At 43.6% G+C, this 26219-nt stretch overlaps 1 protein-coding gene across 2 annotated transcripts in view; it reads right to left on the reverse strand.

Annotated features, from left to right (window-relative positions):
- Positions 1–3508: 3508 nt before the first annotated feature.
- Positions 3509–26219, reverse strand: part of rbms3 (RNA binding motif, single stranded interacting protein) — a 239469-nt gene continuing 216758 nt past the window's right edge. For both annotated transcript variants that reach the window (XM_069516825.1, XM_069516826.1), the window contains 5 exons: positions 25112–25162; positions 12475–12585; positions 6176–6265; positions 4462–4586; positions 3509–3893 (listed from right to left, as the gene is read on the reverse strand). In XM_069516825.1, the coding sequence (XP_069372926.1) occupies positions 3890–3893; positions 4462–4586; positions 6176–6265; positions 12475–12585; positions 25112–25162 (381 nt within the window). In that variant the 3' untranslated portion in view covers positions 3509–3889. The remainder of the gene's footprint in view (positions 3894–4461; positions 4587–6175; positions 6266–12474; positions 12586–25111; positions 25163–26219) is intronic.

Below are 26219 nucleotides of genomic sequence, written 5' to 3' on the forward strand. Positions count from 1 at the left end.
TCGATGAGCAGATGAGCAGTGTGGGCACGTCCAGGGAGTTCTACACCCCGACATTTGTCAGCTGCTGGCTGCTAAACACTGTAATGTGGCAGAGACGTATTCATCGGGAGATAAGAGCAAATCATAGCCTGGAGGCGAGTGAAAGCAGATGTTGAGCACCAGATCAGATTAAATGAAAAGGGCAGGTGTTGATTTGATTGGACAATAAATGGCTGAACGATCACTGAGAGACCGTTTGGCTTTTGACCTCCGCCGGCAGGTGGAAGACGTGAATGTGCAGCAGGTAGTTTGAGTGTTGCTGAGGAAAAGAAACCATGTCCCTGTTTGTTTTGTGTGTGGTCATGTGGAGATGTGGCCTAAATGATCGGCAGATACAAGCCCGACGCAGCTTCCTCTTTAGCACCATGGAGCAGCTTCGATGTTGTGTAGCATCTTGTTAGCACGTTCAATCAAGCTCTCCTGTGTGCTTTGCTGTTTTTAAACCATCACGTTGATCATTTGGAATCATTTGGAAGCTTTGGTAAAAAGGCACTCGATGTACAATTTGATTGTTACGAACAAGCGTCGCCACACGTCTTTGCCTGATGTGCATCTTGTCAAACAACTCAGCGCTGGACTTAGATCTGAAGGAGTCGCATTAACGGCAAGAGCTCAATTACAATCGTCACCAAACAAAAAGCTCCTTCTCTGTTTGGAAGAAAAGGGTCTTTTGAGGGACACCAGAGTGGATCCTATTGCCCCGCAGGGAGACAAATTGGGCTCCGTCAAGCCTCATTGCCAGAGTGACTGAAATTGGTTTGTGGTTCTGCTTCTGCACCATCCAATAAAGAGAAGAAACCTCAGAGAGAGAGAGCGAGAGAGCAAGGGAATGACAGCGAGGGAAAATAAGAGCAAAGGAGCCCGGCCTGGCCATGGCACATTAATGGTGCCAGTGAGGCAGGGAGAAAACTGGGTCTTTTTAGTGCCGGAGCGGCTACAGTCGGGGCAGTGCCCGACACACACTGTTCCTGACACACACACGCTGCTGTAATCGTGCCAGAAATGGCTGCTGTCCCACAGGCAATTTCTTCAGGGTCAATCCTCGGATGAAGCTGGCGACAATCTCGCACAGCTCCGGGATAGAAGGACCAGATGAGATGGGTCGGGGGTTGTTTGTGCAACAAATTGGGACAACCAGAGGTGTAACTGACACTCAGAGGTGAGGGGGGGGGGGGCTGCCATCAACATGTTGTTATGGCTGGTGAGGAGCCTCCTTAGTTCCCACAGGTGTGCCGACCCTTAAACAAACTTCTTCGCAGCCTTGTTAGTGTCACAGAGCGAAGGCAAAGCAACCTGGTTTTTAGATGAAACCTGCTGGAGTCTCTGCTGGTTTTCTATCAACGTCACAAAGACGACAAGATGACGTCGCTGGCCAAGAAATATCCAAACACCAAATAGAGTCGTTTGACAATTAGGTTTGAACTAAACAAACTATGTCTTGATCAGATTTGGGTGTTTCTCCTTGTTTCCAGTGTTAAGATTAACAAACCAGCTGCTCCTCCAACAATTCCCTCTAAAGCAGTTGTTTTAATGCCATAAACATGTAGATGCCATAAAGTTTATGCAATCGTTGCTGAAGCCTGTGTTTGTGATTAACAATTTAACCTGGAGCGAAACATGCAGCAAACACCACTCATCTGGAAATCTGAGCAGATAAATAAGTGAAAAACACGACCTGGGTTTGGTGATGACTGCAGAGATTGAAATGAGGTCAAACAGCAGCAGGGAGATTCCCAGTTCAACACTGACGCTCAGTATGTTGAGTTAGTTACGGTTGAGTCAAAGAGATAAAGAGAGACTGAGGACAGACGTCACTGAGAGGACAAAGCCGGAAGCGATGCACTGACGACCACGTGGAGTGTAGCGAGCGACATTCTACAAAAAATGTTTCCTAAGGTTTTCCCTGCAGGATCTGAGAGAAGGAGTGTGTGTGTGTGTGTGTGTGTGTGTGTGTGTGTGTGTGTGTGTGTGTGTGTGTGTGTGTGTGTGTGTGGGATAGAGAGAGAGAAGCGGAATGCACCCACAGTGTGTGAAAGCATCGTAAAAGTGACGAGACATAAAGAAATATAAAGACGAGAAGAGGAAAGGATGTTTGGTAGGGCTGCCAACGGTTGTATCACACATTTAAATACTGTCTGATGGGTGTGTATGAGTTTGTAAGTGTGTGCACGTGTGTACATACTGTATATGTGTGTGTGTGTGTGTGTGTGTGTGTGTGTGTGTGGCGGTAGCTTGGACAACCGTGGAACATTAGCTTAAACCCGGTGAGAAGATGTAAAGAAGAAGGATAGTAAGGACTGGTCCGGCCATCAAGGTCAAATAAAAAAAAAAACCCAACGACAACAGCAACAACAACAACAACAATATCAACATTAACATCAGCAACAACATCAACATCAACAACAACAAAATCCAACTGAAAACGAAAAGGAAAAAACAAACAAACAAACCAAAAAAAACTCTGGTTCAGAGTGTCTCTTCATCTTTGGTATAAAAATGGCCATCCATGGGCTGCATTTGATCCACAACTAGGAAAGACTACAGAAATTGTCAACAATTTCTTCTATTGCTTTTGCACTGATTGGTTTAAACCGTTTAAGCTCCTACTGAATCTACTGTTTTCATTTCACTGCCAGAAATTTTTTTTTGTAGTTTTTTCATTTTTATTGTTTTTTTTTTTTAGTTTTCTTCCTCTTCTTCTTTTTTTTTTTCTTTTCGCAGTGTGACAAGCAAAGCGGGCTAAAAACATCTTTAAAGCTCATAAAAAAGGTAAAATGTGGCAGATAAAAAGCACTAATGTCGTCGACAGCAACTTTTGCCATGTAAAATAATAATTATGATAATAAAAACAAGTTCAGCATTTTGCAACAGACTGCATCCACAGTGCAGCGTGTTTTCTTATGTTTTCATTTTTTCCTCGTGTGTGAAAAATCTCTTCAGAGCTTCATCTCCCCCCTCGAGTCTTTATCCCCCAAACAGACACTTTGTTTTTCTTCTGACACTTAGTTACCTCTGACATAATAATTATCAAAGTTTTCTTCTAATGAAGAAAAGAAAAAAGCTCTTCTCTATTAAATCTGTACAGCTTATGTGATAGATTCTTTTTTTTCCTCTTAACAGCAACATCGCCCAGTGTCTTGTTCCCTCCAGATGGTGCAAGACACTGATTCCGTTTGCTTTTTTTTTTTTTTGTTGTTTTTTGAAATCTTTTCCCTAACCAGACGTCAGAGTTAAACTCTGTAAAAAGTTTCTGGCGCCCTTCAAATTAAGGCCATGAAGATTCAAGAAAGAAAAAACACTTTGTTTTCAAATATATCTAGAAAACTAAAATTTAACACTAGAACATAAAAAAGAGTGAAAAGAAACTGTAGCTTAATATCTGAGGAAGACAATCTCTGTGTGTATCTCAAACTTGACTCCCCTTTTCCAATTACAAAATAAACTTCATCACCTACCTGCGCATTCAACCTTTTTTTTTTCTTTTTTTTTTATTGGTAGTAGAGAATTTTCTTTGAGAAACTTTTCAAGCTTCAGCCCAGCCCCTCAGGCAGGTTCCCAGACTAAACAATTTCACTTCTTTGCACTGTGCCCCGCAATTTTTTTTTTCCATCCCCTCGCTCAGCACTTCGCCTCCTTCTCATGTTTTTTTTTTTTTCTTTCTTTCTTTCTTTCTTTCATTCTTTTTTTTTTTTTTCTCGTAGGCCAGGTAGGAAATGAAAAAATTGTCTCTTTTTTGGTGCCTGGGCAATCTGGAAGCAATCTCTTTCTATTCTCTTTTCCTCACATTCACAGTGCAGCCACCTTCTGTCTCAAGGCAACGCTGTCACAGGAACATTCGCTCAGGCCGTTGCTATCTGATGAAAGAGGAGAAAACAGACACGGAGAGAGAGACAGAGAGAGAGGGTGAGTGGCTGTAATCAAAGCACAATATTACAAACACACGGGAGTGAGAGAGCTGACAGCGCAGGAAGAGAAGTGAAGCAGAACGAAACATGTTTAACTGTTGTGCAGTGGGTCAGAAAAGCTGCCAGCATGATGAGTAAATGACGACAGCTGCCAGGACGCATTAACGTCATTTTACAACAGCAACATTCATTTTGAGATCAGCATTAAGCGCTAAGATACTTAAACAAAAACATTTGTCCAAGAGAAATTCAGTTCATCATGATTTTCGCTGCCTTTGAAAGTTGAAAAACAACTTTTTATTATGTGTGATAATATGAGTTCAGCAAATAATTCACAGGCAGGAAACTGGATTTACTTAGAGAATGAAAAGGTCACTTGTAATTGGAAAAATACCCCAAATGCTGAGGTTCTTAAAGTGGGTGACACTTGTCATATCATGTCATCCTCTCCTCCGTGTGCTTACAATTTAAAAGTATTAATAGCGAGAGCGTGGCGTGTCTCAAAGGTTGAACTTACTTGGACTGGTATGAGTAAGCAGGAACATGGTCGGCAGCACTGTCCACCTGGATCTGTTGCTGCTGGCCTGCCACCTCCTGTGATGAGGGAGCCACAGTCTGGGGGGAGGCGTCCGTCACCACTCCCTGAGGATACACACACACACACACACACACACACACACACACACACACACACACACACACACACAGATTTTGTTTAACACAACTAAAGAAAACAGACTAGAAACAATATCTGTCTCAACAAAAATAACAATAACTCCCAGAGGATATTGAAAATTATACAAATCATATTGTGTACTCTCAATTTGATTTATATGGAAATATATGTAATATGGAGATTCATATTGTACATTATACCTGCTTAAATATATATTTATGTATACTCTTATGTATTTATTTACTTCAGTATCTCCTTATGCATATGCACAAATCCAGTATACATCATACAGTTCTCTATATAATATTATGTCTGTAGTGAAATGAGTTTATTACAGTTTATTATACATTTTCTCTGTATTTTTATTTAATTTTTAAATTTTCTGTTTTATTGGCTATTTTAATTTTAATTTATACTTTCACGTGTCTATCTCGTTTTTTGACTTTCTGCTGCCGTAATGGGTGAATTTCCCCAGTTTTGAAAAAAGTTGATCCTATCTTCTCCGTGTTGAGACGTCTTTAAGAATGGCTCTGTGCGCTGCATTCATCACAACAGCCTCTCAGCCCTCTTATGTGTGGAGCATTACCAATAGCCGCCATCATCGAGTCATCTCAATCACTTTTAACAAGCTCTCAAGGATACTCCGCCCTGTCCATACATCAGCCCTCCAGACACGGGCTGATCCAGTGATGTACGCCCCGCTGCTGACGCTGGCATTGAGAGCATGACAGCGAGGATGAAGTAGGTAAGAGCCGCCGTGGGCTACACTACAACTACATCTCTCTCCTCTGTCCGACTCCTTCACGAAGGAAGACTGCAACTTTCTGCGGAGGTGGTGGAGCGGGGGGAGTCTGAGTGGAGGGGGAGGAGCGACTAATGGCTCTGTCAGGGGAAACTGTCATTGTGCCTGGCTGGTGGGCGAACCAGAGCTGCATGGCTGACGGATGCGTGTGTTCCAGCTACCTACCAGCTCCAACCGGCTGTGGTGGGGGGGGGCAGAGAGAGAGAGGGAGAGAGAGAGAGAGCACCTCGGGCACTGTGTCTCACTTCAGCTCCTGTCATCTGATACACGACTGATAGTCCATCTGAATACGACTGCACTGTCAGCCACCAGACAGCGGCCGCTCTGCTCGCCGGCTCGCCCGCCTGCCTGCTTTCCACGTTCATCATTTCTCAGGCTGCACTGCCCGAACCTGCCAGGAGCTCAGACAGCCGCCGAAACAAGTGACAAACTCTGCACCACACTTCAAATGTCTTTCTCGAATACTGTAAAACTTCTGACTCATCCGGCCTCGCTCGCAGTTTTCGTTATTTGCTGCTGGTGCCGGGGGCCATTTTATTTTGGTAGTGTAAGAGCAATTTACAGCACACTTCAAATGTCATCCGTCTCTTTAATGACTGTTTCAGTCTATTGTGCTGAGCAGCGTTTAGAAACGGTAGAGTGAGTGCTTGTCTTTGTAAGTAAGTGGGCTGTCAGCTGTAATGATGTCCTCCTTTGGGTAAATGTCAACAGATTTCTGATTATCGTTAATCACTGCGTGCATGTGCGTCTTACTTCGACAGGGACGGCTGTTGGAGGCACAGGAGTGTACTGGGGAATGTAGGTCCCTTGCATAGGCGCCGCGGCAGCTGCAGCAGTCATGTACTGAAACACAAAAAAAAAAACAACACACACACACATCATAAGCCTTGCATATAAAACTCCTGCTGCTAACATGAAAACACCAAATGCGTATCCAAGAAACACTTTACAGGTATCAGACACTGATATTGCGATTCCCTGCAAGTTTCAAAAAGAAGAGCATGCTGTGCCCTCAGCATCCTTTGGAGGGCGCTAAGAGAATATGCTCAACGGAGCAGAGTAGAGGAGAGTATGTGAGGTAGATGGAGGAGATGGAGGAAGAGGAGTCCTGCTGTTCCACCAAGACTTCACAGGCAGGCAAATACACCAGGCCACGGCTGAGGAGAAGATAAAAAAAAAACAACAGAACTCTGAAGGGAAAGAAGGAGAGAGAAAGAGAGAGGGAGAAAGGAGGAAGCAGGAGGTCTGTTGCCTGTGGCCTATATTCCTTTAGTCATGCCTGCTCTGGCTTTTAACTGGGTGCTCGCTCGCTCCATGAAGGCCATTTTACAGATGTGACACAGGTTTGGTTACATGACAGCCACAGGGCTTTCACATGCAATATGAATGAGGACACGGCACTTTGTGTGAGGCTTTTTCTTGGACTCGCTGTGAGTGCACGGGGTGTGTGTGTGCATGTGTGTGTGTGTGTGCGTGTGGTGAACAAGCCTGATTTGCCAGTGTGCGAGTGTGCTTCTTTTTTAATTAACACATGTCGGCGCATAAAAAATGACTTATCACTATTTAGCTGCCCAACTGTGCATGTTGGGCGGTGAGATGGGAACCTACGTGCATGTGTGGTGTGTGTGTGTGTGTGTGTGTGTGTGCGTGCGTGCGTGCGAACAAGACAGACAAAGACAAAGAGGCTTGGACTGATAATGCTGCAGTACGGCTCTAACGGATGTGATCCCAGATAAAAGCCACCAGGCTGCGTCCCCGCCTCTCTTCGTCTTCCTGCTGCTTTTCCGGACCGAGGAAAAAAAGGAAGTACAATCCCCTATTTTCTGTCTTATTTTTTCCTCTGCCTCTCAGTCTCTCTGCCAATGCTAAAAAAGCGTGGCGGCAATATGCAGTAGGAGGCAGTAATGGAGGGGTTGTGCCGGGCTGCGGAGCCTTTCTTGGCCGTGGGCCCGGCGGTGGTGGTGAAGTGTCATTACCGGCAGCGTTGCTAATGGATCGGGTACGGCTCCACCGCTCACCGCTAATGAGAGCAGCTAAAGGCCATGGACATGGGTGATTAACTCCCCCACCGTCGCCACACATGGCCAGGAGGACGCCCTGGGATGGATGCTCATGTACGTTCGTATGCGGGTGTGACTGTGTGGGTCCGTGCGTGTGGATTTAAGGTTATCACATCTTCGGGGCTGTCACACTCTGGACGGGGTGAGGCGACACATCCAGACTTCCTGACACATTACCACATTACCTCCCCGTGTCATCCCTTTTTCCCTCTCACCTTCCTGTCAGCCCCTCCCCCCTGCTCTCTCCCTCTCAACCTGCTATCGTCTAAAAGGGCCTATCAGATTGTTGAAGTGACCTTCTCCCTGGAGAATCTAAACCCTGCATACCAATTTTCGTCCAGACTTTTTTTTTTTTTTGTCTTTGCCTCCCGTTCCCCATTAACTTATACAGCCGACTCACCTGTAAGGGGCCGCGTGAAAGCAAATGAAGGGAAGAAGGAGATAATTAGCAATATCAAAATCTCCCTGTCAAAGTAGAATGTCGATTTGAAATGTTATATTTCTCCGAGGGGCTGCAGAAGGAATTTAAATTAGATTTAACAAGAAATTTTAATAAGATAAGATTTTTTCTTCTACCATAACCATTAGTTAACCTATTTAATGTGGCAGGTTGAGCAGGGGCATATCTCTGCACTCGCTGCCGTGGATGTCAAGCCTGGCTTCTGTGAATGGGGTTGCTATGGCGATAAAGATGATTTTTGTCCAATTTCCAATCTTTTAATATTTCCCTGTCCAAAGTCAGGGAGCAGGTTTGTGCAATATAAAGCATCCCTAATTGGCAATAAATGGTGTATCACACACACACACACACACACACACACAGCTGTGCCTGAAGCAGATGGCACACGTGTGTGTGTGTGTGTTTGATGAACAGGAGGATTGAACAGTTCCTTAACGAGGCCGGTGTGAGGAGACTCCTTAAGTTTCTTCTCTGCCATCACTCTCAATGACACACACCTATAACTACAGTATAAAGTCAGACCGCAATGCAGCAATGCTCGGATGAAAATCCATAGAATAGCCCGCACCACTCCGGTGCCACGGTGGTTTGGGCTTCTGCACCTCACTGAAGTACGAGACGATTTATGTTTGGTGGCTACGAGGACGGTGGGGCAGTTTGCTTTGTGCACGTCAACATGAATATTAGTTCTTCTCAATGTAGCACAGCACGTTAGCATGCTTAAATGATAAAATAAATCACCGCCCTCTCTGTCTGTCACCCTGTCTCCACATCCATCCATCCCCGCTGTGTTGACTTGCTGTTCTGTCACATCGTCTGCAAGGTGGAGGATAACAGTTGGTCAAGGCGAGAGCATCCAGCCACTCAGCTGAGGTTATTAATGGCAGGGCGGCGTGGGGATGGGCTCTGATGACTATTGATCTCAGCTATGGCGCTCGAACACGATGGGAACTATTGGAGCTGCACACCAGCGGCGGTGAATCACACTGCTGAACCACTTAAACCATAATAAGCCCTCCATATCTCGGCCCCTCGACTTTGTTATCTCCCGGTCTGAGATTAGAGAGATTTACACTGGCAAAATCAGTGTCATCTGTTAAATCACCTCTTCACAAACACACTCTCATCCGCAGGGTTAATGTTTATCATTCTACAATTTAATATTAACTATTACTTCTCCTTTTAGCTGTTTTGATCTCCACTTCAAAATGTCTGGCTAAAAAAAACGATGTCTGTTGCCGCTGGAAAGTTACGATGATGTTTGAAACCTTTTACGTTGCACGGAGTCATTATTAGTTACTATAATGCTAAAAGGTAAAGAAACACAAACTAAGCAGTAAACACTTATTATCTGGATCCCGCGTTTCAGGCACAAGAGACTGCTGCATACTAACCGGGGACTTACAAGACAAACTTTAAATTTACTGCATTCATTTTAATATCAAAAGAATAAAACTTATTCAAGAGCAGCCAGTTCTTGCACCAGAGTTCTTGGCTACAGGCCTTTAAACACATTGCGGACACATTGTAAATTAATATATAAAAATGCCACAAAAGGTTTTTCCTCGCTCAACAACTACTTTCAAGGTATTCGGCATCAGCCAGGTGTCAACGTGTGTTACTTCTCGAATGTGAAGCTGCAACGGAAGAGAGCACAAGCCCGTCAACTTCCACGAGCGAGTACAGGTTAAATTTAGCCGTGCACATTTAGGGAAATGTAGAATAACACGCTACAGTTCCACTTCCCCCCCAACAGAAAACCAAGGGAATCCGCCCGGATAATAGAGGCAAGCGCTTCACACAAATCTGTCTTCCAGGGACACAGAAGCTGTCAATCACCGCTGTCACCATGACAACGGAGGCCTGGGTTCTACATGGCATGACAGGAATAGGATGGAGAACACAGAGGGAAGGTCACCTCTTGTCATGTCAAACACTATGTCGCTCACACACTAGCGCACACACTGACATACAGTACGTACATACACAGACTAAAGTGACAAACAGAGCGAGGGAGCATCCAACTCATGCACAACAAGTAACGGGAAAGTGAGAACACAAGGCACGGCAGTCCTGTTAAATGGCGAGAGCTGTAAGATAGTAAATAAATCAGTAACGGAGCAATATGTACCAAACACGGTGAAATAAATCAGCGAGGAGCCTGGATGGCATGTTTATGTGTGGCATCCATAAACAGGGAGCCTGAGGTTCTTTAACATTCAGTAATCAAGTCGTTCAGCACACACAGACTGAGCCGGGTGACGACAGATGAAGCAGCTGAATTCCAAAGCAGTGACCATCAAACTGGCACCAATCCATTCTTCCTCCTCGCCACACCCTCTGTTGCCGATCCGTGCTCGCGACCGACGCAAAATAACACGCACTTTCTCGGAAAGCTACGGTCACCGCACCAGCGTCGCTGCCTGGGCGGACCGGGAACATTTGGTTCCCGGTTGAGAGAGGAAGAAGAAAGCCACAGCCAAACACAAACAGCCGCAGAGTCGTGGAACGGCCAAGAGTATTTCTGAGGTGTGGCTTCTCCTCAGTGGCCACAGGGCTGTTGTGTTAAGTTGTTGACTTTGGAGACGCTGCTCGTGGCAGGTGCAGGAAGCTTCTGCGGCGAAGGTTAAGTCACGTGACCGGCGGGGGCGATCAAAACAACTTCACATGTGCACACTTGAGGAATGTGCTCTAAGAATATGTCAAGTCCAGTTTACTACACAGTTAGTTACAGACGCTGGTTTCTTACCTCTCGCTTCACTTTCTCAACCAGGATGTGTGAAAGGGCTTCCACATCTGGCTTTAGAATTAACATCATAGGAAACATGTCTCAATTCCCAAGGATGATCAAGTCTGGCATAACGTGTGTGCAGCAATTGAAAAGTTATGATACACAGCACATTGCCTCGGGAAAGCTAAGCAGGCAGAAAAGGGGGGCGAGGCAGAGAGGAAAAAAATAAGAGAGAGCGCCTTAACCCACTTTCTCCTATAATACAAGCCATCAAACATCAGAAGCCATCATCATAGATTAGCCTGTCTCTAATCCTGGTTGTTAGCACAGCTGGGGCAGATTAGGGAGGGGGCATTCCTGACAGAGCCAACATGGCGTCACAGTCGCTGACAGCTCACCTGGAAACACATGGGTAACTGTACAATACGGCACTGTTTCATTCACGCACGCTCGCACAAACACACAGGGAGAGATCAAACGTAGTGCCGGAGCAAAGCTGCCGGCTTGCTTGCCCCCGGGCAGCGGGGTTAGGGCAGGAAGTCGGGCTTCAGAACTGTGTGACACCTCTAAGTCGACTTGATCCTGAAAGAGGGGATGGGGGCGGGGCGGGTGGGTTCCCGGGTCTAGGGGCCGGTGACCGCTGGCTTGCTCGTGTGTGGAATAAGGAAAACTGACGGAGTGATAGACTTGACGTGTGATTTAGAGAGCGAGGGAGACAGAGAGTGTGAGAAAGAAACAGAAATTAGAGGGTGAAAGTGAGGACGGCAGAGAACTGAGGGCCCCGTCCCACCGCTAAGCTTCGCAGGAAATCTGTTTAATGTGGAAGATCAGGGAGGAAGTATGCTCTCTCAATGTCTGGCAGCGGATGCATGCAGCGTAAAACAAATGATACGGCAGCTCCATGGCAGAGCACATGTGGCGACAGACTAAGAAGGTTTGGCTCGCTTGGAAGGGAAATGTAGAAAATCAGCCATTACTCGGCGTGTACTTTGTTCCTGGACTAAATGAACGTTTGTTTCTCAGAGATAAAAGGTCTCCACTGGCCGCTGCTTTAACAAAAACCAACAGTGTAAAAGACACAGACTGCTTTTATTTCTTGAGTGGGTGTACCCAGATATTAAATATTTTTATAGTTGAAAATAATAACAGCAAAGGAGCGAGAGTCCATGTTTAAATTGACTTGTAGTTCTGAACCATGCTGGTGAGAAAAAAATGGGTCTGAACATTTTCTGCACCTTTCACATGTGAAGAACATTCAGTCTGTGACATGTTAGAAACCAACACGCCCACTTGCTCGCTGTGAATTTTCAGGACATTTTCCCACTTGGATGTTTTCCGGATATTTTACAAGGGAATTCACTGGAAAATGTACGAAGCAACTGACGTTTGCGTTCTCACATACAGCCCCTCTGGGAAATTTCAGGGAAATCGTCCAGAGTTCAGTGCAAGTCTGAAAGTGGCTCATTATACAACTGGCTAGTGGGCTTATAGGTAGGTATATACACAGATCACACAAACGCTCAGTGATGCTGTGTAAACTGTTGTATTCAGGGCTACAATGATGCAAAATGACATGAATGACATCTAGTTTAATCAAAAGAGACCTAATTCTTTCAAATATTACAATATAACAGAACCTGTCGAGGAATTCTTGCTATTAAATATAAAGTCCTTTACTGCCTGGACTAATTGTAGCGTGAAGTTTGAGGACAGGAGTTGGAGGATGTAAAACCAGACGGGCTTGTGTTTGGATGTTTGTGTACTGTGAGTGGTTCATTGCAGCACGGTGAGGAGTACTCACACTTCCTGTAGTGCCCAGGGACAGATGGTTCATCTGCTGGGCGAGAGGACCCATCATGCTGGCAGGCTGCATGGACATAGTGTGGTCCATGGCTGGCGTGATCACTGCACCCTGGTGGAGAAGAAGGGGAGAAGGTGAGAGGAACGCAGGCGTGCACATTCATTTTCATTTAATTTTACACATTTCTTAATTCAAATTCTATATATTTGTGTGAATTTTTGTTTTATTTGTTTATTATGTTTTCGTCTTTGTTTGTTATTTGGCAGGATTACGGAAATTCTACTCCATGAAAGTTTGTGCAGGGGTGGTGCAGATCTGGATCAGGCATCAGGCGGTGCCATTCTAGTTTCTAGTGAAACTGTAACATATCATACCCCCGACATCCATGTAGGTCAGGCTAAAGTTAAACTAAGCCGAGTGACTGAAGAAGCTTCTTGGATGAGAGCTCAAACATTTTAACTCGTCGACAACAAAGTCCAGTTGCCCTCGAATCAACTTTTCTTGGACGGCCACAGCAAAGCAAACATAAGAGTCAGTCAACAAGCGAACTGACTTCACAAGTGACATGAAGTGTGTATAAGAGCATATAGACGAGAGATGAGGTGTAAGGGAAACCTGCGGTGGCGTTCGGGGTTAATGGAGGTGACGCAGGAAGCTGCTGGCTGAGAGAAAGTAAGCAGGGATAAAATCATCAAAGACAAGTATAAAATATAAAGAGGAAGATGGAGGTGTGGCTGAGACGAGGGTTGACATGAGGACAACACATGGACATTGTCAATAAACGGCAACAGCACACAGGATCAATGCTCGCTATTGTCTTTGGTCCGTCACAGCGATCAATATCTGCTGCTGATTATCAACTATATGAGTTTGTGAGGTTTATTGATTGTTGAACCAGGAAGCTCTCTCTCTCTCACACACACTCTCTCTCTATCTCTCTCACACACTCTGTCTCTCTCTCACTCTATCTCACACACCCACCCACTCTCTCTCTCTGGCCTCCCCTCAGGGCGTAACGTACGGCGTGTTTTCCCTGGCGGCCGGACGAGAATGCTGGAAGCCTGTTTTTTCACGGTGCAGTGGAACATGAGGGAAAGTGATGAAACCATTGTTGCTCTTTCATCCCTTGTCATGATAGCTCCATTTCCCTGGCACTGAAGCCTCGGGAGGAACGCATTAAAAACCAAGCCTGTTTCCTCTGCGCCGGCTCCTCTCTCTTCTCACTCTGTGTGTGTGTGTGTGTGTGTGTGTTAGTGTGTTTGTGGGTGAGCCTGCAACACACTGTGTGTTACAGCATTCGTGCACGAGTGTGAAAGTGCTTGTGTGGGTATATGAGCGTGACTCTCTAATGGTGTATGTTTTGCGTGTGTGCGTGCCCCACTGGTGACTCTGTGTGGGCCTGTTGGAGAACAAACTGTGCGGACGCAGCCTGTCAGAATCGCTCTGCCTGTCGACTCCCTGCATTCACAGCACAGATAACTCTCTCTCCTCCCTCCTGTCCTCCCCCGTCTCCCTCCCTCTCCCACTCCATACGCAAACTTCACGCGATCCTTCCCAGAGTTAAAACTCCACATCGTATAAAAAATAAATTTGACTCTATTCTTGAAATTGTTTTCATCACTTTTTCTGTTCATACTACAGATGTTCCAACAGATTTACACAAAGTGCCGCAGCCTGATTTAGTCAAACTACTTAGTATGGCCTCTGCAACCTCATACAGATCCTGTATTTATTTAAATAAAGTGTAATTGTGTCAAGTAAAACTCTACTAGTGAGTATAAGGGCTGAATATGCAGGCAGATTGGCCCCTGCCATTGCTATGTTATTATACATGATTGCTTTTTTATTCATGCCTGAATGTGAGTATTTTGAGGTTGTCGCTGCTAGTCGCTATAAATTGAACAACTTCACATGGTGTTTATCGTATAAAAAAAGCATCATATTTTATTAAACTGATCATCTGCATTTCTGAAACAGTAAAGTACAGTAAGTCCAAACGATAGATGTCAAAGAAATGGAGTCAAAACTCTTTCCCATCATGAAATCTAGTGAAGTAGAAGAGCAAACTTGCACAAAATGGAAATAATTAGCACTCAGTCTGGTTCCATCACAGGCTGCGATGGATGGAGAAAATAGGAGAGAGAGAGAGAGAGAGAGAGAGAGAGAGAGAGAGACTGTGTGGACAGGGGAGAGATGATTAAGGAGAGAGCTGATGGAGGTCATGAGGAAGACGAGAGCGAGGAGAGACGACGGGGGGGGGGGCAGGAGGGACAATTAAAGAGAGGGGACTCACGGGGAGGGAGCGAGAAAAGACAAAGGAAGAAAGGGAAGAAAAAAGAGAGAAGGTGAGGAAGAGGGAAGGAAAACGAAAGAGAGGAGTGGGAGGAAAGCAGTCGGGCTGTGGGCTACCTGTTACTGATTCAGCCTCTGACAATGCCTTTTATAATGGGAAAGGGAGAGCAACGGAAAGGCTTAATTCACAGACGTGTCAGGGAGAGTTAAGCCGATTTGTGATTTCGATTTTCTGTGTTTGTGAGACTGAGTGTCTGTGAGAGAGGGGGTTTTATTGTGTGTGTGTGTGTGTGTGTGTGTGTGTGTGTGTGTGTGTTATGTCTGTCTGCCCACTGACTAAAGAGGAAGGAAAATGAGAAAGAGACTGACACAAATAGACAATATATGTTTTTGATTTGTCCTCCGTGTGCGTGTTTGTGTCTGTGTGCGTGTGTGTGTGAGAAAGAGAAGAATAATCGATGCCGCAGACGAATCTGTTCAAAATATATGTATGAAATGACATTTTGGTGCGTGAGTGTGTTTGTGTACGAGTGTGTGTGGCTGTAAAAAAAAACCCCATCTTGCTTAAGCTGGTATTGATCCTGCTCTGGCCGGAGGACAGATGATATCTGCCCCCTCGTTGTTAAAGACGTTGATATGCACTCTACGACCTGAGACAATGTACAGTAAATAAGAGATCCTGTAAAAATCTTACAGCCGGCAGTGTTTTTTAATGGCCGCTCATTACAGGGTTAATAGTGACGCTTCAGCTGATGCAACATTGATCTGTATCAGCTGATATCAGGAGATTTGCTGAAACGAAACAGCAACTGTAAAATAGGTGGGACAAACAGAAATGTCACTCGGTGGTGAGTGTTTTTAATCGTCTGATCAGCAAAGCTGGAGCTTCTCCTCACTGGCTGCAGGTGGTTAATGTTCCTGTCTCTCTCTTCATGGAATAGACTCAGACAGTTTGGTTACCAGAGGTGCAAGAAGAGTCGAGATCCTTTACCAGAGCGATTAGTACCATTGAGTTAAAAAGACCATGAAAACTAAAGGTCCTGAATTTAATGATTTCATCAAAAGTACTCGTATTACAAAAGTACTGAAACCACTCATTATGCAGAGAAAAATGGACTGTGAGTATTTATTATATCTATTATACTACTGGACTATACATTAATGTATGAATGGTGTTTCTCTTTTGTTTTGACATGGAGTTAATATTAAGCTCTGTATATATTTCTGGATACTTAAAAATCATTGCATTTCATCAGGTTTTATTATATTAATTCAAATGTGCAGCACATCCCAGTGAATTTTAGAAGCAGAAATGCAAACTAGGATAAAAAACTGAAATAATCAAGCTGCAGATATATTTAGTTTCTCAAACAACTAGAATTTTGCTGGGGGACCGTGATAGTATGATATGAGAGGCAGGAACTTATTCAGGCCTCATAAAGTTTTGCAAAGTTTAAATATTGCTGTAAAACTATGTGTGAGAAAGAAATGCAAAATGATGTATTATTTTGATATATTATAATTATACTATGCTATTTATATATATAATATCTACTTTGTGAAGCAGTTGAGGGAACATACTGTTAATTTTGGACAGAATAACCTTTTTTTTAGAGTAATTAAACATGTAAAGAAGTATTATCTTTAAAACGTAAATTAAAATGAAACTCGAGAAAGAATTTTATGTAATATCTGCTGCAGCAGCTCCCGATCATATTGGCTGAAAACTGTGCATCAGCATCAAAAAGCCAGACCAGAGCCTCCCCACAGCTCGCCATTTTGCTCATCTACATTACTGCTGCAGGTAATAATATCCAACATTATTGCCTCCCCACACTGTTGCTTCAAACCAGAGTTAATATATCGCTACCTTCAGGCGGTGGCAGTGCCCTCGCTGTAAGTGAAAACAGCCCGAGGCCACAAAGAGGAGCTCAAACGCTGATTCCTCCCGTCACAAGCCCTAAAGTTTCACTGCTCGCTTGTACACATCTGGTTCTTGGAAGACACTGTAGTGCACTATTGTAAAAATCTATCACTAATCTCTGAAAGTCTGCTGCGCAACAGAGTAATTACATTTTGTGAAGTGAAATGGTGAAGTGACAGGTGAAATGTAAAGGTTGGGGGGTAAAAAGACAAAAGCGAGGGGGGCAGCTGTGTCCCTGTTTCCTTACATGAAAGTGGACCCTCGCTTTATTTGACAGTTGATTTCTCTGCATGTGAGCCTCTGTGGTTTGGATACCCATGGCGGTGTGTGGTAGTGTGTGTTAAAATGTGACGTGCACCCTGCAGGACACTTGCAGAGGTGTTCCAGGCCCGGTGTCATTCTGCCAAATCCCCAGAACTACATCGTGACACACGCAGAGAGGCTAAGCTTGTTCAGTCAGCGGTTGCTGGTGTGGAGATCCTGGTGTTACAAAACATCTGCAGATGATTGACTTGTAACTACATGCAGCCATGAAGCCTTGTACTGCAGGCCTCCCAGACTGTGGCGTATATAGTGTAGGTAATGAAACTGTGACAATAGAATAGTTTCTAGTTATTGAATATATTTTATGAGTGTAGCTGTTACGTGAATATCTTTATTCATATATTCTTGTGCAATCTGAATGTGTGTGTTTCTCTGCTTGTATTGATCTGAGTAAGTGCTTTGTTATAACTTCACAGTAGCTGCCCATAGCTTTGCCGTCGCCTCCCTCAAGTTAGACCACAGTTTCCAGGTGCCCCCCCGGCACCTTTCTATTCGGGTAAGCCCAGAGAGGGGAGCCAGCATCCTGAGTCTTTAACTCTAATCCACAGCATGAATCCCTCTTTGGGCCCGAGCTGCTTTCAGACATGCACTGAACTCCAGACATTTTCCTGAAATTTGAGAATGCAAACGTCCGAGTCAGTTGCTCCAGACGTTTTCCATAACTGTTCCCACCAAAGAATACAGTGGGTGAATGTGAGCCAGTGGGCGTGTTGATGGCGTTTCTAACAAGCAATGGACGCAAAAGTGAGAAGAAATAAAAGAATGCAAATATCTCAGGATGAGACAGAGAGATCTGAGAGCTTTGGGTGAAAAGGGTTGGCACTGGTGTCAATGTGCAGTAAATGAAAACCCTTGATTTCCTCAGAATTTCATGTCCCCCCTCCTTCTGCTCAACCCAGACGCCAACGCTTACCGTCGTTATTCCTGTTGTGACCTTGTCTGACCCCAATTGTCCAAAGTTCATGTGTGAAAACGGCTTCAAACACAATACACCATAACTAGGAAGGTGCAAAGCTAATTTTACCCAGCTGAAGAAGCAGAGAAATATCACTACACACTGATGACTGACGATGAATGAGGCTTCACAAGTGGACAGTGATGCAGACACGAGCTTATCTCGGCCTTCGCCATCGAACTGTAATTTGAGAATCTCATTTTCTGAGGGTTTTGAAAAAGCTTAATTACAAATGCGAGACAAACCTACAGGGGAAAGAGAATCATCACGGTGACAATGAGGCAGCTGAGGGGGCTGTGGGCGATGTACGTTAACAGATTAACATATGGAGCCTGAAACTGATGAAGGATTTCTCACCTCTGGCAAATATGCTTATCTGCTGCGCATCTATTTGTCTTCCACCATGACGTGAAAATGAGACGGATGATGGATCAGCCTCCTTCCACGTATTGATTCATTTGTCTGTCCTCACAGAGGATAAAGATGGAATTACTGTAAAATGTTGTTCCACAGAAACTTTACATTTCGAGTGATAGACTTAGTTCAAGATTAAAAAATAAAGGGACATATGTTTTGATTGCATATGATTGAGATTGTTCACAGCAGGTATGTCAACTCAAGAGCTCCCCTCCCCAGAGTCTTCCATTTCCCCTTTGTTGTGAACACACTATCTCCTGCTGCGTACTTCATATGCAAACTTGGAAAACATTTTCTGGACTTCTTGTCTGAAAAGGGTTTCTGTCTTTGAGAAAAAGAGATAAAATTACTTATATAATCACTATTGAAAGTGTTTAAGATGATTAAATGCTTGTCGTAATGAGGTAATGGTAAAAAAGGAACCACAAAGTTGAGGGTGACGCAAAACTAGAATAGATTTATAGTGTGTGTGTACGTGTGTGTATTTATCTGTGTCTACGAGAGAGGATAAGACGCTAGATGAAGCATGTAACAGTATTTGTCATGTCTTCATGGGAGGTCCATTCCTCTCCACGCTCGGACTGCGCTTGTTTATCAGCCGCTCTCTGACAGACTCGTGTAGACAAATGGATCATTTCACACACGAGGATCTCTCCAGAATTTTTACTCCATTTACAAAAGTAAAAAAGATTAGAAATCCAATTAGAAAACAAAGCCAGTTAATAAAGCTTGTCCAACCGAGCGTATCGGCTTTTGTCTCGAAATACATTTTTTGCTGCCACTGCGATTTGGATTTTCTCAAGGTAATATCCAAAAGCTTATAGCGAAAATGCAGCCGCTCCATCTCTCTGTCAGTCACCCTGTGGCACTCCGACAATATCTCTCCTTTATGTATGAAACTTTAACCCTGAACAGGCAATTTCGGCTGGCATCTGCACGGCAAAATAAAAAAAGATTCTGTTTTACTCTGAAAGGGCAAAGTAGACAGAGAGGGGAGGAGGGGGAGAAATGAGAGGGAGGTGTACAGAGAGAGAGAGAGAAGAGAGGGGAAAGGATGGGATGAAAAGACAGAGAGAGGAGCAAAAGAGCAGTCAGAGCAACTCAAGGACAACTGTAGCCCTGTCTCAAATTCTGCCTCGCCAGTCAAATCCATGAGAGCGACATAATGTTCTCGCTCTGAATCCGCAGAGCGTTTTTAATGTCAAGCGGAGAGATGGGTATCACACACTGCACCGGTTCACCCCCGTCCGATCACGGCAGATAGTTATGCTTCAATTCTAAGAGGCCCGGCGAGCCTCTATTCAAAGCCAGAGAGCTCAGGGAGACGCTGGCCGGGGTGCAACGGTGAGGAATTCAATAATTCACCTTCAGTGTGTAAGGGCCAGTGCACTCCAGAAAATACATACTTGAAGCACATACAGTTCACAGAGAGGAAAATTGGGAGGGAAAAAAAAAAGGGGAGGGATAAGTCAAGGGGAAAGACAGCAATGCTGCGCTTGACTGGCACTGCAGCTACTCCGACACTTTCTGGCAGCGGGAAGTGAATTTGAGCGTCTGCGTGTGTGATTGATGATCTGCACATAAGTTAGATTTATCATTAAGAATAAGAACGTGTTTCCGCACTCAAACAATGCATGGTGTGTGTTCATGCAGTTGTGAGTCTGTGCAGTATTTGTCTTTCAGGGGCCCTCGGCATCTTTCAGTTTTCACTTCTCCGAGGTCCGCTGACTTGTGTTGCGCCGGCCGACAGACAAAGTGCGAGAAGGCGAGCGGTCATGCTGCTCTGACATCTCGCGCCTAACTGCCAAACAGAGCACAGTATTAGGAGATCTGAGAGGCAGCGGGCGAGGAGAGGAGAGAGGGATGACAAGTCGGGGGGGGAAAGAAAGGAGGAAAGCGGTTGGGAGTACAGACAGAAACCTAATTTCGCTGTCCACTTTAAAAACACTGTCACTTTCTATCAAGTTTCACACAGAGTGCATCTAACCCATTAATTGGGGATAAACAAAAATTTGAAAACCGCCCCCTTCCTCTCACGGCTAACAAAGTTCAGGCTCCTCCACGGGATTAGGTTGGGTTTCGAGCTGGCAAACTTGTCAAACTTAATCTAGTCAAAAGAAAATAAACACCTTTGCCAAAGCGTTTCATACAGTAATGCTCTGCTTAATGTGCAATAAACAAACTCTCGTCCAGGTTGTTAACGTAAAGGTTGGTACGCCAGGAAGATCTAGCTACACTTTAAAAATAAGCAACCAAACAGGGGGCGAGTCAAAGGGTAATCACACCCTGAAATTCAGCTGGACGCCTCTCATGCAGCATATATGGAAACTTTGGGAGTGCAGTGGCGCAAAGGTTGTAGGAGGCGTCGCCTTGCAGCTACTTAGCGTGTGACGTAGAACAGGTAGTCGGCTAAACAGCAATGAGAAACTTTTGTTGTCACTTCCTGGAGCTTAGAAGAGCGTTTATTGCCCCAGAACAGAGTGACTGTGTAGATATCTGTGTTGTAGCTGCACTAGAGTTTTTAATATGTATAACCAGTTTTAACCAGTTTCAAATGTTTATCAAAAATCTCTCCCACTTACTTAAGTCGTACTTCGTACACTTATGAATCATAATGTTCCAACACCCCTGAGGAGTAAAGAATTATTTTTTCAAATATATGAAATCCAGCATGTTTAATTGTAGCGTACAGGTCACGGTATGAACTTTTTCTAGCGGACTAAGTAGTCCAATTCAATACAATTCAAAATGGTTTAACCATAACTGTTATAAAAGTTAAAATACTTCTGTCTTCGTCTCCATGTGACAGCTTCAGCTACAGCAGATCACTCTGCAGCACCACAGGAAACATTGCAACATGTGAACTTGCTCAAATCAATATCTTTTGGGATAATGAGGGTTCCGCGTCTCTAGCATGATTATTTTGGAGGTCGTGGGCTGAAAAGAACCTCAGATATAATCCATACGTTTTTTTTAACACATAATACGAAGTTCAACAAGATTTCGGACACAACCACGTTCTCCTCTGTTCTACACAGTCTGAATGGCTAGCTGTGACCTCTTCTCGCACCACGCTTGACCGCCTCCATATTGCTCGGACAACAGGAGCGCCATTGCACAACGCTCCACTGGCCCCAACACGAGGCATGTGGCGGTAGCCGCCAAATTGCAGCACAATCAATTGGTTTTTAATGCTTTGAGTAGCTCCCGGGGCTCTTGAAGCTAACACGCTTGGCTAATTCGATGTGATTCAGTGAGCCGGTGGCAGGCTGTGTGAGTGTAAGGGGCGGTCTGCTGTGTATGTGGCTGGTAGCAGATATAAGCACGGATCATGAAGGGAGACAGATTGGTAGCTATGATCCATTGATGGCTGCGACAGCTGGGGTTAGTGCCGAGCAGCCGTTTGGTGACAAAGAACACAATAGAGACAGGGCCACGGGGACGGATACAGCCACGTGGCTACTGCTGGCATGAAGGCATGATGCGAAATACACCACAGTACAGTGTGGCTACGAGCTAGTGGCTAATGCCAACCGTTTCAAGAGGCCTCATGACAGGAGGCTGGAGTCGTCAAGCTGGTTGAGAATGACCAGTATCGACCACACACATGACAATAAATACAACAACATACAGAGCAGTGACACAAACTACAATCCAGCCCATAATTTGCCGTACGCTGTTTACAGTCCGAGTAGTTTCTTTTATCGGACGTTTCTCCTCACACAAAACAAGCAATTATACTTTTTCTCTGTGTATTATTCCAGATGGCATTTAAACTAATCTCTATCAACAGCTATCTGCACATGAATGCAGAGAAATTAAAAAGTCGATAGCTGGTGCATCACGGTCAATGTGTTCTTCCTCTCTTGCTCCCAAAAAAACTAAATGAAAGGGAACCAGGAGGCTTCCAGCCCCCAAATCTTGTCCTCGCCTACAGATTCTGCATATTCACTTAAAACAATTACACAAATTAACTCCCATGACATCCTCACTGTCACAACAGGTAGCGACACCAGGAAAGTGCTGCCCTGATTGAAAAATGTGTACAACACTGGCGGGAGAGGGAGAGGCAGGGCTGGGTGTAGCGTGAGTGTGTGTGTGTGTGTTTGGGACTGTCTGGTGGCGTACTGCGACCAGATTACATGTTCACTGTCCCACAGCGGGGCTGGAAGTGAGATGGGTAGGAGCGAGTGGTAAATGGCCACAGTGGGGAGCCCTGCGGCTGGTTGAGTACTCCTCCAGTGAGTGCTGGGCCATCGGCTGCTGAGTCCAGTGTTTCCCAATGTGTTCGGTCGCAGGCACTCACAAACAGTCGTCCTGTTGACTGAGCCCGACTGTGTTATCGACACTTTCATGGATTGCTTGAAGCAAACATAACTTTGCGCTTTAAAGCAGCAACAGCATGAGCTTAAAGAAAATGTCAATTCATTTTATTTTCAGAGAGCCTTTAAAAGTCTAAGGGTGGAATGTTGGTGAGGTGGTCGGCACACGTGTGTCTGCTTCCTCCCACAGTCCAAACACGTGTAGACTGGGGTTTGGTTGACTGGAGATTCTAAATTGACCAAAGGTGTGAGCGTGAATGTCAGCTGTGATTGGCTCCAGCTCTCCCTGCGACCCTCAGAGGATACGCCGTATAGATAATGGAGGGATGGATGGAAATTAACATCTACATCAGAATATATTTATCACTTAAAACCTATTTTTTCTTTTATCCCCAACATTTGCCTTCAAATTTTATAGCTATAATTATTTATAAGAAACTGCTTCATGATACCTTTTTGAAACTGACAATGGATCAATTGTAGATCAATAAATAATCAAGAAATATTTCATAGAAATAAACATTTTTAAAATATATTATTATGAGGCTTTCAGGTTATTTACAGTCTGTTTATACTGTGTGTTATATCTTCAGTTGTGTGTTTCTAAGCACCATATATCTTAATTAATTTCTAAAACATTGCGGGTCATAACTCATAATTCACCTGCATGCATATTCATCTGCTCATTAGAAGAGAATAGTGAACTTTGATACTAAAGCATGATTTAAATTATGCAGAATGATTCATTAGAGGTAACTTTAGCAGAAAAAAATAAATAAAACCTCAGGTTACCCTCAGGGTGGTAATTTATTTTTCAAAGAGAAAGTAACTTGCTGCATCAATAAAATTATAACCGCAGTATAATATTGACATGCTTGTTATACAATGAAGCCAAGTCATTTCTGCAGCAACTAACTGTGTGAATGAATTCTTTTGCAGACTATCAGTCGTTTATTAAGAAATCCTTCCCTCTGTGATGGAGTGAGACTGTAAAAAAATCAAATACAGGAGACCTCGACTGGGTCCGAGCCTCGTTCAGTGAATGAAGTGAGAGCAGAGAACAAAGTACACTGAATGTGCTTCAGGGGCCACAAAAAGCCTCAAGCAAACATTAAAGCCTCTGGCAGAGCGATTTAAAACCTCTAAGCAACAAAATGAGAACATTTATGGTGCTAGGATCAATTAAAGCTAAACCTTAAAACAATTTGCTTAAGTACAAATGCTTATTTTTTGCTTTAACATTAGGGAGACAGATCTGGGAAATATTCCATGCAATGCTGTAGGTACATTACAGAAAAATATTGATCTGAAACCATAAAAGCACGCAGGGCTGCTTAAAGTTTTCCAAAACATATTCAACGTTTGGATTGGAAAAGAAAAACATCCATCAAATCACATCTAAAGTGAATTTTCTCTGATAAATGGAAAATATGATTTTTGTCAGTGATTATAATATTAAATAATTCATTTACAGACTCTGTGACCTAGAAAAACAGGATTTTTTTTGGGACTCGCAGAAAGTGAACGCTCTGCACTCTTCAACAGAAGATGACTGAATACTGTCGGATGCAATGCAACTACCTCACTGGCGCAGACTTGGTGAGCTAAATCTAATTACTGTTCATTCTTTTTTCCGCCTGTCTCGCCTGGTAACCCAGAGCAACAGTCTGCAGCCTGTCTGTGTTGTGTGGCGGTCTGGTTAATGATGCTGAATGGCTTCCTGGCACAACCGACACCTATAAACTTCCAACAGCCCCCCCAAAAAAATCACCTCAATATTATTGTGTATTTAGGGAAGATGGAAACAAGTGGAACAATTTGGTTTTTTGGAGCTCTGTATTGTAATCACAGGACAAAAGTAGTGCAATCATTTAGCTATCATAAGTTTATATGTGGTGCATGTGTGCAATTTAGTTTAGCCTCAACACTTGTAACAGAGGAGGAATGTGTTTTAAAATGATTTCCCTGTTACTTTTCTGAAGAATCATGTTCCTCTAAATATAAACTATAACTACATATACAAACTAAGATGTCACTCAGTAGAGAGTATATATATATATATTTCCACCAAAACTCAACAGTTCACTAAAATTGAATCAAGCTGCAGCAAATAACAAACACTCATAGATGTCAGTTCCCTAAATGTGTCCAAATAAGTTTCTGGGGTAAACTGAGAATATGTCAAATAAAATAAATAAAAATCTTGTGGGTCCGCCCTCTAATCTGCATCCACATAATGAAATCTAACATCTTGTGAACTATTCAGCACAAACTTAAAGAAGAATCCCTTTTAAATCCTTTTAACAACCCTGGGCAGAATGGAGAAACATAGATTTTCAATGAAGCTGGGTCCCAAAGGGGAATCAGGGCGAGCTACTACATGGTGAATGGTAGACTACTTACTGTAGGTTGCATAACATATTGTTGATGAGGCATCCATGACGTACTCTGGACCTGAGGACAAACACATAAAATGTAATATTATGGTAACAACATAAATTCTCCTCAGTTTTTTTTATTTTTTGCCAGATTCATGTATTATCAATCCCACATTAAGATATAAACGCTGTTCAAATATTCACAATATGTTCGAATACTTTTTCAAAATGATTGCGGCGTTTTTAATGCAGCACAACGTCTGAACTTTACACAGATTAAGCTGAGCCAAAGACTTGCATAAAGAATTGTCTGGAGGCAGCAAATGTCTCTCCTGCCTCATTATTTAACACTAGAACTTGTGCACATAGAGCCGATAAATTAGGCAACTTCACTTTATTATAATTATAATAATATTAAAACTATGATTTCCAGCGGAATAATTTATAATCCAGATAATGTTACAGCCACAAAATGTCTTCAGTTAAAAATATTACAATAAAATTATGTATTTCTTTTCCTTAAAAACGTTTTACATATCTTTTTCAGAGTAGCCTTGTGTTATGGAAGTCAGTAATTTCCATATTTTCATATATTTGCCATGTGGAACAGTTACACTTTCACAAAACATTTTAAACATTAAAGTGGTTTCGATGCTGAAAATGAAAAGTTAACATATCACAGACGGTCTTTCAATTCTTATCTTGAAAGAATTTTGCCTTGTTAATACATTTTGAAAGTCCTCAGGTCACGATGTCTCCACTTTTACAGACAGGATTCACTGGTCACGCTGAGATGTGTTTCAGTTCTATCAAATTAAAAGTCTGTCTTTTCAAAACTGAACAGTAAAACATGGATTCTTTATCACTTCCTTTCAGCATGATTAAGATAAAGTGTTTGTATATAGCAACACAGGAGAGGGTTAATGCTCAGGGCTTCGAAAACTCTGGACCGTCCACTAGACAAGACAGACAAGTTCCTGCTGGATAATTATTTATCAATAAATAAAAGGTGAATAGAAAACATACAAAGCTAAAGGAAATGAAATACCGACATGTACATTCACAGGTGTGCAGGAGGAAGTAAAAGCGATGGTGAAACAGTGACAGAGGCCATGATCAAGAGACTGGAGGGA

This window comes from Paralichthys olivaceus, chromosome 20 (genome assembly GCF_024713975.1).
Source record: "Paralichthys olivaceus isolate ysfri-2021 chromosome 20, ASM2471397v2, whole genome shotgun sequence".
Classification (NCBI taxonomy): domain Eukaryota; kingdom Metazoa; phylum Chordata; class Actinopteri; order Pleuronectiformes; family Paralichthyidae; genus Paralichthys; species Paralichthys olivaceus.